This window comes from Bacillus rossius, chromosome 10, assembly GCF_032445375.1.
Source record: "Bacillus rossius redtenbacheri isolate Brsri chromosome 10, Brsri_v3, whole genome shotgun sequence".
Lineage (NCBI taxonomy): Eukaryota > Metazoa > Arthropoda > Insecta > Phasmatodea > Bacillidae > Bacillus > Bacillus rossius.
In genome coordinates, this window is record NC_086337.1 from 48,623,535 (window position 1) to 48,637,652 (window position 14,118).

General features: G+C 36.9%; 1 protein-coding gene across 3 annotated transcripts in view; it reads right to left on the minus strand.

The window, feature by feature from the left end:
* Positions 1 to 2,633: 2,633 nt before the first annotated feature.
* The window catches only part of LOC134536117 (sterol regulatory element-binding protein cleavage-activating protein), a 29,795-nt gene continuing 18,310 nt past the window's right edge, over positions 2,634 to 14,118 (minus strand). For all 3 annotated transcript variants that reach the window (XM_063375691.1, XM_063375689.1, XM_063375690.1), the window contains 4 exons: positions 13,233 to 13,380; positions 11,752 to 11,897; positions 10,188 to 10,250; positions 2,634 to 7,901 (listed from right to left, as the gene is read on the minus strand). In XM_063375691.1, coding sequence (XP_063231761.1) covers positions 7,722 to 7,901; positions 10,188 to 10,250; positions 11,752 to 11,897; positions 13,233 to 13,380 — 537 coding nt within the window. In that variant the 3' untranslated portion in view covers positions 2,634 to 7,721. The remainder of the gene's footprint in view (positions 7,902 to 10,187; positions 10,251 to 11,751; positions 11,898 to 13,232; positions 13,381 to 14,118) is intronic.

A 14,118-nucleotide genomic window follows, 5' to 3' on the forward strand; every position in this document is an offset into this window, starting at 1 on the left:
CTGAATTGAAGCGATTCAGAATTCAGTGGTTATAAAGTTGCGTTTGACAAATTCAACTAGGTACCTACATTAGAATCTTGCCACGGGTGTTGTTAAATTTGAGAACCGACATAAATTTATAATTGAAAACTGAAGAACTCAACTGAACACTATAATTTGTTTTGGCAAGATGAGGAGGGCAAAGGAAGTGGTGTTGACATACAATTAATTAAAAGGAGGGGTATAAAACAATGTGAGAGAGTCTTTCAGTATTCATCAGTGATGTCTGATGTGTAAACATCTAACCTCTGTAACAAGCAAATTCGCATGTTCAAGTTGCAAATAAACTTTTTGACATGGAATTTTATTAAAACACTGTCCAGCTTGTTAAAATTCATTTAACAGTTAATACTTTAAAGCTCCCGCACAAGTTAGAGTTGTACTTCTATAGAATTACTAAAATTTTAACCCGAAACATTAATAAATGCATTTCAAAACACTAAGTATATACAGTCAAACCTCTCTGAAACAACCCCTCACGGTTCCCAGGAATAGGGTCGTAATAGATGTTTTCCGAAATTTTCAGTTAATCCCCCCCCCCCCCCCCCCCCAAATCCTCATTCCAAACCGCTACTCGCTAAGAAACCAGCCGTACAATGGCAGGATGCTGTCACTCACAATGCTAGACGGCTTTGCTTTAAACCTACTTCAACCTTCATGACAAGTCCGTCGCCCTACAGGCTACCTCTAAAGAAAATATGTCAAATGACAGTTTATTTTTACTGGTTAGTTTACATGTACGTTTTCTGCTTGCCGTAGTTAAATACACTAGAACCCCGATGTCACGAACCCCGGATTTAACGAAGCAGTGATTTTACGAATACATTCTCGGGAACCGTAAAAAATTTAGACATTTTGACCAAAATGTGAAAATCAGAAAGAAAAAAAAAAGAAAGAAAAAAACGAAATGAAAGATCATAAAAATATGTTAATTTTAACACACAGCAGAATTTTGTGTCGTCTTTAATACTTCCAATAATGCTCATGTAAGAATAACAAAAAAATAATAGGACATTTCCTTTAAAAATATGGCAGCTGTAGGTTCTGCAACGCGAGTGGGCGCACACGAAGCTCGCCCGGCTGGCTGGCGGCAGCGGCTTCATGACGCATGAGCTCACCCTTCCTTCCCCTCGTTTACATTCTTCGAGGCTAGCTCATCCCTCCCAGACACACAAACCATCTAGTGTTCTCCCTTATAACACCCCAACTTCGCTCTCCTTTGAAAAACCATCAGTGAGAAAATGCTCATTTCACCCTCCCTTCTCCCGTAAAATTGGGCTATTATGAATGGGGTACAAAAGCGGTGGGGTAGGGGTAAGATTGTTGTAAATATTTTCGGAACCCTCCCTCCCCACCAAACACGCCCAAAAAAAAAGTATGTCAAAATATGTCACTTTTCACACCAAGTTCTAGTTCAGTCATCTCTGGCAAGGAATTTACAAGCTTTCAAACTTATATATAAATGTATTTTAATAGCAGTGGTCCTATGAAAAGGAATATACCGAATAAAATCAAGCTGCTGTTGTCACCAAACAAAGCATAAAACGGCCCAATGCGTGGTCGCTTCGTTATTGTTCGCGCGAGAGGCGAGACGTGGAATGTTAGAAGAAAGATAAATGCGGGGGAGAGACGGCAGCCAGTGTGTTTCCTGCGCGGGGAATAAGTGGGGTAGCCTTTTTTTTTTATGCTGGCTGAAGCGACCTTTTTCAATCAACCCACGGGAAAAGATAATTGCTTCAGCTGTCAAAATAAAGATCGCTGCAGCAGTTAAAGTCTAGGCAAACGTGCATCCAGTAGGTCGCTGTGTATATGTACTCGAAAAACATAACATCTTAATTCATAACAAGATTCCTTATAACCTACACGTATCGAAACCTTTATCTGCACCCTGCCGGGAAAGGGACGTGAAATGGGGATTGTCAAGTGCTGATAGCAGTCGACAGGAAGTGGTATCTATTTTTAGATATGCGCTGCCTACGGCATTACAGCACTCGGCAAGAGAAATGCAGTAACACGCTACTCACCACAAGAAACTTATTTTCTGTCCGATTTTCTTCAGATCGGCAATTTTTTCACGGTTCCTCGAAATCGGGTTGTAATAGAGAGGTGGTCGCAATAAATGGGGTCGCAACAAAAAGGTTTTACTGTATTTGTATATTTGTCTTTACTTAAATGACTGAAATCAGCATGTAAATTAATACTAAAAACAAACCTTAACCTTACTGATCTGATTCAACATTACGTTATTAAAAATAAGTAAAAAATATTTTTGCCAGTGACAAGACAAACCACAATCCTGAGGTTAACAAGTGCACACTTTACCGCTATGCTTAAAGGGTAATATGTATTATAAACATTGTAATGCAAGTTTTCCAAGGTATTTTAAAACTTGAGATTGCTTTTTACTAAGACTATTTTTGTTTACCAAATATATTCTGTAGTAGTTTCAATTTTCATTATCATAAAATTTTGTTTGGCACACCAATACATTTGGTATGTACCTTAGTTAGACCTGTGCTAATATCAGTTTTATAGTTTGAATGTAATACAAATATCAAATTTGAATAGTAAGAATTAGAATACTACAAATTTTTTTTTTTTTCACATATAACAAACGCATATTGAACTCAAAAGTAAATGTGTAGTGTAGTGGCTTCTGGGAAAATAGATAATTAATACAAAAGTGAAAGGTTGGTTAGGATAAGTCAGCTGCAATTGCTATAGGTAAGATTTTGTTGAACTATTCAGATTTTGAAAGGAAAATATAAATTATTATTTTTCATAGTAACCAAAATAGGATCTGAAAATTGCAGTATGTGTGAAGAAATTTCAAGAGGGTGGGTTAAAAAGCATGTAAAGTGAGCAGTTTTAATCTATAGTTAAATATGATGTAGGTAAAAAATTGTTTTTTTTTACCTACATGTTTGAATTTGTTACCATGTGAAAAGAAATCATTATTTATAGTAACATATATTAACATTTATGGATTATATTTTTTGGCTTGTTTTAACTAAAGAGTAGGATCATAGTAGCTGCTTAGAATGTACCTCTTTTTCTGTCCAGTGTACGAGGTGAAATCCCCCCCCCCCCCCTTTTCCGCTAGTAGTGCACATATTTTTTGGGCCATGCCACGTGACAAGATAATTTGCCTGAGCGGTCACTATGCTAGGAGTGTGAGTGTGGGACTGAATCCGGTCGTCGTTCTCTGTGTATTATCCACTAGAAAAAGTCGTACATAGGTTGTTAGGCTTTAGGAGTCTTTGCTGTATGTGATCATATGTTTTCCACGAGATCTATACAAGTTTTTTTTCTTCTGTTTGCTTGCCCCGGTCTGAACGAAACTAGTCGCAGAGCTGGCATGCAGTGTTTCTACCCTCTGATCTGAAAACTGTCAACTTTAATACCCGAGTGCAGAGTTTTGATTTCTATGGCCTTGTATTTATCCTTATCAGGATGCTGTCAGTTCTAATCTATTTTTAATGACCTGCCAGACTCTCTTCTCCATAAAATACTTCAACTGATAAGATAACGTAGGTGTAAGTAATGGTTCCAAATTACTGTGTTAAATCTGGCTTTACTTTAGTATTAGTCTTCTCAAAATTCACATGGCAAGATGTAGCAAAAAATGCCTAAAATATTATGAATATCCCGTGGATATCTTCTGAGATCCCAAAATTTTTCAAGACTTTCGAGATCCCAGACAGACATATTCGTAAAAGACTGATATGTACAGTAGAACCCCGATTTTGCGAACACGGATTTAACGAAAACAGCGATTTAACGTAAAGGTTTTCAGGAACCATCAAAAAAACACCAATTTATTAAAATAATAATATAGATTTCCAAAAAATGAAAGTAAATAGTAATGGAATCTTATTAAAAATTACACTTTGTGGTGTCAGTAATAGAATGGAGGTACTATATATTAATATGTGCCTTTGCATCATCTGTCCAATTACGAAAAAATTAAAAAAGTTGTTCAAATTGCTTAAAAACTGCGGGCGCTGTAACTGAATTGCGTAGGTGCGTGCCATTGCGCGCGCCTGGATAGATAGACTGTCCGCGACACATGTCATGAAGGGTTTCTTTGTCCGCATCCCCCTCCCCCTCTCTTCTATGCCTGGCTTGACTCACCACGTTATCTTCCAAACACGCCCGCATAGTAACAGTGCTAGCCAATAATCACACGTTTCCAAATATTCCCTTTCCCATCCTCCAGGTTTTTTCAACTTGTGACCACGTCACACCAATACGCCATTATTATTATTCTCGAGAGGTGTAAAAGTAACGAAAAAAAGCGTCCCCGTATGTATTCGTTACTATAACAATTAGTACTCGTTACTATCGTATCACGTTACATTACTCGTTACTTCTGATACCGCATAACATGCTATGTTATGTTGCAGCAACGAATCGAGTCGTATTGCGTACGCGTACAGTATGACGTCGCGTAAATAATAATAAATAGAATATAAACAATTAACAATATTTGATAATTAACAGTTTTTGTTAACCAAGAAACAATTAAATCTCATTAGAGCGGCTTTTTTATACTATCTCTTTTAAGATAAGAACAAAAAAAACGTGAAAATACGCGATAATAAAAACATATTTCTTACGTTGTTTCTGTTCCAATCTCAAACTTAGTCTACACACACAATACCTTTAATAAACAGTAAAAAACTTTGACGACGAATTTCCAAATTATACTTTACTTAATAAACAAACATCGTTCTTTGTAACGCAAATTCATCGAATATGCGCGCGCATGCGTAAAACATACGAAAAATGCGAGTAACGAGATGCAGCCGTGTGTAACGTTTCGTTACTCGTTACTAGATGGCGCACCTGTTACTCGGTACCGAATACATATGGTTTGCTACAGCTCTATTATTCTCAGTAAGAGCTTTGTGCGCGGTGTTTAGTTTTTGGAATACGTTTTTTATAAGTGCTGCGCAGCTCAGTGAACAAAGAGAGTCAGCCGGCGGCTACGCCGCGCCGTAACAGCAGCTGACCGAGTACAATGACCTTTCTCCGCGTACGGCGCGCTATTGACGGAAATTTTCCATCAATTTGCGGCCAATTTTTTTATTTTTTAATTTTTACTGTGACGCAATGTGTATGTAGCTCGTATTTGTTATAAACGCTGCAGGTTGCGACTGTATTTTAATACACTTTAACGTATTTCTTACACTTTACATATTTTTAAACTTTTATTTTATGCCTCATTTTTCACGGTTTCTGAAAATCTGTATGTACGACCGAGGTTTACGTACGAACCGGGGGCCGTACGAGCGAGATTAAAAGACGTTGAAGATGTAAAGTTGACGAAGTCTGAGATAGCACGGCAGCACAAGATATCAGCGTCGACCCTGTCTACGATATGGAAACGGTAGGGACGCGATTATGAGTGCGGGGGTTATTGAAAATCGGAAAATCGGATTTAACGAAACATCGATTTAGAGTAAACATTTTCGGTAACCATAGCAGTTCGTTAAATCGGGGTTCTACTGTATTAGTTTTTTCCTTGTGTTCATATTCAAAATCTAATCAAATACGAATAACAAAATACTGTATTCGTTTTGATATTAAAAATTTTGCACAGGCCTAACCCTAATGTTTATGAATCTGACTATACTGGCTAATGTTGCTATAAGTGGGCCCGCCAACTTTGTGACACATTTCCGGTCATTGAATTCCATTCTATTTTTACGAAATTACCCCTTGAGATGGGATAACTCGAAAACTACCGGAAACCGTGAAAATTGAATCTAAGCTCTTGAAAGAGTGTGTGCACAAATGTGATATCAAATACTATCTTTAGAAAATCCAAAAAATGCTAATATTGTGAAAACAAAAAATAAAACTACAAATTTAATATCAAAATGCTCTTTACATGAAACTCTTTATCATAAAACAGTAAAACATATAAATATTTGGACTTTCAAACATGAAAAATATAGTTTTTTTTTCTTAAATTATGTCTACTAGAGCATTGATTTGTGTTTACAAAAATACAAAATATTATTGGAGAATATTTTATACCTTAGAAAACAATGAGATGGTGCAAGCATATTCTTGGAGGTGAAAGAAGGAATGGAATGGGGGGAGGGGGAGAAGAGCTCTTTCACACTAAAAGTTTGGTGCGGAAACATTCACATGACCATAACGAGGATAAAAGCAATAAAACTGTATAAATACGTACAGTAAATTATAAATGTAAAATACATAACTAGAAGAAAATTGCAAGTAAAACGTAGACGTACAAGACACAAATAATTACACAATTTTCAAACAAATAAAGCTGTTAACTAACAATTGTAATTGAAGATGAAAAACTGTACAAATCAGGACTAACAGTTTACTGGTATACAGAGGCTCACTCTAAAAACAGAGGATGTTACACGTAATGGCAGCTACAATTCACATTGCTTTACGAACGACGCACTACATAAGCAAACCTATGCAGCTGCCAAAAACTTTCTAAAACTTAAAAGACTCAAAATCACTTTGATTCTAAGCAATTAAAGCACTTAACTGCAAGAACCTAATAAAAAAAATTGCTAACTTCATCCCAGTGTCAAAATTATCAGAATTCTATTTGTTTCATACATTTTGACAACTATGTTCTTAAAATCTCATAAATCTAATACATTTAAAAAAAAAATTATAACTGAATTTACGTAAAACAAAGCCAGGGACCCAATGGATGTACCATTCTCTCATCACTATTGACTTATGATAAATAATATAGGGTAGATGCATGTCCAAACCCTTGTGTCATCTGCACTTGCAAGTTATAGTTGCTTTCATTATACCCTCGGTGGTATGAGAGACAGTATGGTGTGCTCGGGACGAAGAAGAGGGTAGGAAAAATATTTTTTTTTTCTTCTCCCAGAATCAATGCGTCAATATTATTGTATATAGATTCTGGTTATCGCTAGTTTACACACATTCCTGAAGCAAGAACTAAAGAGACAAAGTGTAAAGGGAACAAGATTGGTTAGAATAATACATACAAAATTTCTTATATTTTATGCAACTGAGTCAAAAAATCATACAAAAAGTTTAAAAATGAAACAGTTGACAAATTTATTACATCTAGATAGCAACACAAGCTTATTGAATCTAGTTACAAATTATTTAAAAAAAATAAAAGTTTTTGATTACAATTCTGTTTGGCTCTGATTATTCTTTCTGAACTTGTATTTGACATTCATCTTTCAGAAATCGCTATAATTTTTTTAGTTACATGTTTCACCCGCAGTGGCAAGTCAACCGCACAGCAGATCATATGCACGTGCAACGCGGTAGTCACCACAGGATGGAGTAGTATGTACGTACGAACCAACGTAGTTTCACAAGTCTCGAAATTTAAACTCCCTAAACATCCGGGGTGAAATAAATATTTAAGGAAGGTTGGTCATCATCCAAAATGCAATGATAATAAAAAAAAATAACATATAACTGAAAACATTGGCATGTCAACCACGCAAGACAAAACCTAGAAACACGGGCTCATACTTGATCCGACGAGTATTAGTTAAAATTACGCTAAAAGAGAGCTTCCTTTTTTTTTCCAGTTCGGGAAAAAACTTACGATGGCGCATCATCAGTTTCAGAGTAAAAAAAAACCTTAATTAAAACACGTCTCGGTCGCGTGAAGCGAAGGGGGCCGGGGCTCAGTCGCACTTGTCGGTGATGAGCGGGAAGCGCACGATGCGCAGCTGGTTGCTGTAGTCGCAGGCGACGCCGTCGCGCAAGAGGACCAGGTTCTTGACGAAAACGCAGCCGTCGCTGTGCCCCAGCTTCACCATTCGCATGGGCACCCCGGAGCGCACGTCCCACACCATCAGGGAGCCCTGGGCAGCAAACAAACAGCACTAGCGGAAACCACTGCACCTACATACCGTATCCACCCGAAAATAAGACGATAGTTTTTTTCCTTCTAGAGCAGTGGTTCCCAAACATTTTCAGCTGGTGACCCACCTTTCCTTATAGGAATACCTCTCCACGGTCTATCAGTCAATGGTTGAGTAAAAAAACCTTACGTTTATCGTATCCCTATCTTATGTATATATAATTAACCTTCAAATATTGCATATATATGTGCTTTTTTAAGATACCGACTGATTATTGATAAACAATTTGTGTTCTGATTTGAAAATGGTTGACAAAATAGTATAAGCACTTTGTAGCAAAACAGTTATTTATTAACAATAGATATGTGTTTGCACACAATTCGATTTGTTTGGATTTTTCTTGTATTTTCTGGTGGTTTCTGGTAGTTTTAGGATTGAGTCGTGACCCACCTGCAACCCTTCCGCGACCCACTAGTGGGTCGTGACCCACCGTTTGGGAACCGCTGTTCTAGAGGATTCAAAAAATTGGGGGTCGTCTAACAACCGAGATCAAACTTTTTTTTGAAGATCGTTTTGTTGTATAACCTACCTATAATAACAAAGGCTGTTTATTTATTTATTTATTTATTTATTTATTAATAGCCTCCAATATAACCCAAACAATGGGTTTCCCATACGCCAAATATTGCAGCACTTCATGTTTTCCATAACTTCCTCATTAAAAATGCCGTAATGTTACTCCAGCTAAGCAACGAGCATATAGGTACATACCGTTGTGCATAAAAACTATCAACTAGGTTGAAATAGTTTAATTTCAGAGTTGGAGGCATTAGTTTTTATGAAGTTATACTTATTTAGGAACGTTATGGAAAAATGATGACAGTGAATTTTTACGATCCTCATGCAGCACGCAACAAAAATTGACAGGCTGAAAAAAAAACATTAAAACCATTTATGTATTCATTGTGAATAAATTGTGTTTATAAACTTTTTCGAGTGTATTTATACAACTGAGGTATGTTCCCATATGTGTAACTTATTTGCATATAAATTATTACATTATTTGATAAATAATTAAAATTAATGAATATGTATTATTAAACATCCAGTGATTTTACTGCTTTTCATTATTAATTAAAATTTATCTCAATTAATTTACTAAATATAATTATTTTCATACACATGTTTATATTAATACTGAATACAGAGTACAGTATTTATTAAAAAAATTAATTTGATTGAATTTATACTTTACCAACTGTATTTATAATATCACTCCAGTCCTTTTATTATTTTCATTTCTATTAATTATTTGCATGCAAAAAGGAAGAGTTTTTAATATGCAGTATAACTTAAACGCATGTACATAAGTACACGCACACATTTTTGTTACATGAGTCAGTCACGTGTGGAACATGGTGTGAGTGGGTTCCGACGTGAAGGAGTATGGGTGTGCTGTGCACATCGCAAGTGAATATGCGGTCCTCCGGTCGGTATGAGATTGCTTACGTGTGAACAAAGGAACTAGACTGTGCAATAGTAAACTATATGTACTATGCGAATGTATTTTTAAAATTCATTTATAGGCTTAACAGTTGGAAAAACAGAACAGCTGGAATCAAGGATACTGAGTGAGGTATCGACCAAAAGCTACTGAAACAAATCATCCCATCCCAGCATTTAACTGGCAATTTTGAGTATTAAAATACAATATTTCAGCCTTAGCCTGTGCAAGATCCAGCCAAAAATATAAATAACGCCTATCATTGAAAGAGGAGGCTATTGGCCACACACAGATACTCCAATGTCCCGTGCTGAGTGAGCGAGACTGTTTCGGGAGCGTCACAAAAGCTGCTACGGTGTGCTCAATGTATGACACCGACTCCGTAAGCACCTCTACCGCTATTGTACCAATGGACATATCGAGTGAAGATAACACCACACAACTGTCAAAGACGTCTCCGAACTGAGGGATATGAACATAAGTCGAAATGAAGTGATGCAGGACCATTGGCGTGCAGCTGACATAGATGTTTCACGATAAACCAACGGCAGTGTGTCCCAACACAGCCACATCCAATTTTTCTATAATTATCCGTTGGAAATGATTATAGCGGAAATACAAAAATTTAAGAATATCGGCCAATAACAATACGAAAACGATAACATAGTTACACCACTAAATTTTAAGCTTCCGTTGTCATGGAAGAATATTCGTTGAGAAATGGATGCACTCTAACCTTAACACACTCAATACACGGCAGAAGACGCAGGCTTCAAACTCACCTGTTTGCTGGTCACTAGTAGGTTGTGGGTCAGCATCACGAGGCTCATGCAGTATGTGTGTGTCTGGAACAAAGTCATGGAGCCCAAACGTTACACGGAACAGCAGAATAATGCTTGTCAGTATGCATGCAACACACATTCATTCTGCATTCCATAACTACAGAAAATACAGACAGAACATGTTTAGTTTCAACTTTCATGTATTATGCGTATACAGTAAATCCCTGTTAAGAAGTTTCTCAAGGTACTTTGAAATTAAGACTTAGTATTTACGAGTAGGTTGCTCTCTGATGATGGCGACTGCAACGTCGACCGAAACGTCTGTGACATATTCGCCTTCAACGCAGCTACAATCCGGAAGCCAAACAAATCCTTATGTATTAATAGTTCAAGAGTTAAGTTTTTTTAACTTAGTATGCAGTAAATGTTTTTATGAGAGATTATCATAACAGAGTTTTAAATATTACATAAAATTTTACTAGGATGGCTTGAAATAAAAACTATATGTCTGGTAAAACAAGCTGAATTTCTACGGAGGCAAACACGTCTTCCTTTCATTCGAGGAAGTAACGAGACATTTTACAGCTAAAAACTTATTTTGTGAATAAGGAATTTAAACATCAAGCATAAAATTGTACAAAACCATAATCCTTTTGTCTATGCTATCCTTCCAACAGCAAGTTTATATCCAGTTATTGGCCGAACTAAGCCCCTTTATTTGCTTGGTCTTAACTCTGACAAATTGTTAAGGTGTACCTTGACAGTTTTCACTGTCAATCTGCTGAAATTCTCAATTCTGGCCTAACGTGTTTTCTCAACCGTAACTCATGAATTCAATTCAGCTTTGAGATTTTTTACTGTAGTATTTTAACTCGTACATTATGTTTTAGAGTGGTTATAAAATAAGCAGGTATCGTTTTATTTAACTTATGGCAGTTTACTGGGAAAAAAGCTAATAACCACCTTTGACAGGGCTAAAATTATTAGGGCCACTTTTTTGCGTTTGCCCGACAGAATATGGAAATATGGAAGATGTACTTTTGTTTGGATCCAGGATACAAATTGTTTGTTTCATTACGTGAAAGTACTTTAGAAATTATACATAGTACATATAGTATATTTTATTAGCCAATAATAACTCACTGGCTAAAATCATGCCGAACTATAATGACACAAAAATTATCAATGTGATTACATATTTCATTAACAATTAAGAAAATTTACTTTAGTTCTCATAACACATTTCCAAATATGAATAAAGAATATGAGTTATACCTTATTACATAAATTAAATTAAGGAGAACTTTAATGTATTTTAGGTGCAACATAAAACAGGAGAAACACTCGCAAATCAAATGTGCACATTGCTCGCTACCAGATCATGAATCAAAAGATGAATAGTACAGCTGTACACGTGCAACAAAATGTCCTCGTGGGACCGGAAACAGTTTTTAATAATGAGTTTCTCACGACCCATTGCAATGAAATCAAACTTGACAACTTACGGGCCACGAGGACGCGGCGCAGGATCAGTAAGCGAGTGCGAACTGCCCCTCGGACTCACCACTTGTATGGTGTTGAGCAGGTGGCCCTGGAATCGCTCCCAGAAGCACAGGCGCTCGTCCGCGCCCAGGCTGATGACGTAGCTGGCCGAGTGCGTCATCGCCAGCACGCTGCCGTCGTGGGCCTGGATGCTGTACATGCACGTCCCTGCGGGCACAGCGCACAGTTCCGTGCGACCGAGACTCGTCTATCCACAGCCCACGGGCACAAATTCCGGGTGCCCTAACCTAACTGTGGACGGGCCTCTTGAGCCTTCAAAATTGTAACTGTGAAACAGGACGTTAAAGGATTTATAAAAAAAACTTTCCTTGAGGCCAGGAGATAAAATCCCTAATTTTCGTGATTTTTTTTATATTTATCAAATTAAATTGAGAGAAAAGTACCCAATTAAGAAAAAAAGACAGATTTGACATGGTTTGACGTAAAAAATACACACAACATTGTGCCTGCCCGGTGGTTAGTTTCGTTCAAAATGTGGCTTAATAAATTGTATGGATCTGGAAGAAAGCATCCTTCTATAAACGTAAGAAATAATCAGGTTATTTTCTGTCATGCTACAACACGTTTTCCAAATAAATACACACAGTAACCAATTAGATACATGCCCTAGCGTTCTAAATGCTGCCCGAGATGTTTATATGTTCTCTGAATGATTCCTGCAATGGGAAAGCTTGATTTAAAAGATATTCATGGACATACACAAGTGCTGGTTTTAACTGTATGAGAGAAACCACAAGAATGAACAAGAAAGATGACAACAAAAACACACAGAAAACTAGACAATACCAGGCAATGTCAAAATTTTAAATGCATAGACAGCACACAGAGAATTCTGTGGAAGGAATAAGTCAAAAAAATACCACAGACAAACAGTGGGCTAACAATAAGATAGTTGTAACAATAACAGAAAATTCAGACAAACAACAATCTTGGACAACATAGCACCAAACAGATGAACCCAACGATAATATAAAACAGATAATCTAGACAATATGACAACACAGCGAAGCACAGGCGAACCCACTTTAAACATTGTGGGTTACAACGTTGTTTCGAACGTGAAAGTTACAATTTTATTCCAGCCTGCTCTTAGTTTCTCAATTTATAAAATTATTTTTAGAAATGTAAATTTTTGGCATAAAATCAAGCTTTTTAAGTCATCAATTATTTCTTGAACACTTTTTAGAAAATATTCACCACTAAATAATATTTTTAATGTAACTTCGTTTCGAAAAGAAATGACAAAATTTGGAAAACTGTACAGAACAGATTAGGCTATGTCCTATGTGGCATTCATTTCACTATTTCAAGAGACAAGTAAATCACGTCTTTCAAATGTAACACTTTCACTAGCAAATTTAGACCATTTATCCTACAAGAATGCATATTATATTTTTGAAGTTAAGTACTTTAATGGTTCTCAAATAATATCACGTGACTAAAAGTATCAAGCTACTCACACACAACCACACATGCACTAACCTGAGATGAGATCCCAGACGCAGAGCAAGCCGTCCTGGCTGCCGCTGCCAGACATCGTGGGGCAGATCCTGTCTATGAAGAGGCACGTGATTGGTCCGCAGTGTCCGTGGAGGGTGTACAGTAGCTGGTGGTTCTCCAACCGGAACACCTGCCACACGCCCGGCCGTCAGCCTCCTTTCCCAGCACCAATTTACCGACATGCGAACATGCTCGTCGCTCAAATGAGGCAACTCGCAAAACTGAAATGCGGGATAATAAAATCACGCACTTTACACACATATTCAACCCCCGTGAAATGTTAATTTTTGAAGTGAAACTTCTTTGCTGACAAAACTACAATTTTCGAGCATTACGAAAATTACAATCGCATGAGGGGAATAGTTAGGTTGTGGTGAGGAAACCAAGAGAGGAGGGGAATAGTTAGGTACGTGGTGAGGGAACTGGTAGAGGTACATATAAATGACGCAGCATTCTTGCACACTTGGCACACTTGCACACTCGCATACTTTCCCACTCACATTCTTGCACACTTTCACACATACTGCATACCTGCACACTTGCATAATTGTACACTCACATACTTTGCACACTTGCAAATAGCATAATTAAGCACTCGCATACTTGTAAATGTTTTTTAGATCTGTGACCTCAACCAAAGATAATTATGTTTCCTATAGCAAATAATGTATTAAACAAAAAGTTTCACTTCCGTCCAAGCAAACACTTATTTTATTACCCAAAGTATAATACTTGCATAAGAATTGACTTAATATCTTTAAATTAAAAAATTGCATAAAGGGTCTAACTCGTATGCGGATAAATACTAGTAATTAGATGTTGAATGCTTAAAACCTACACAAGTTTATGTTGTACAGTACCCCATACA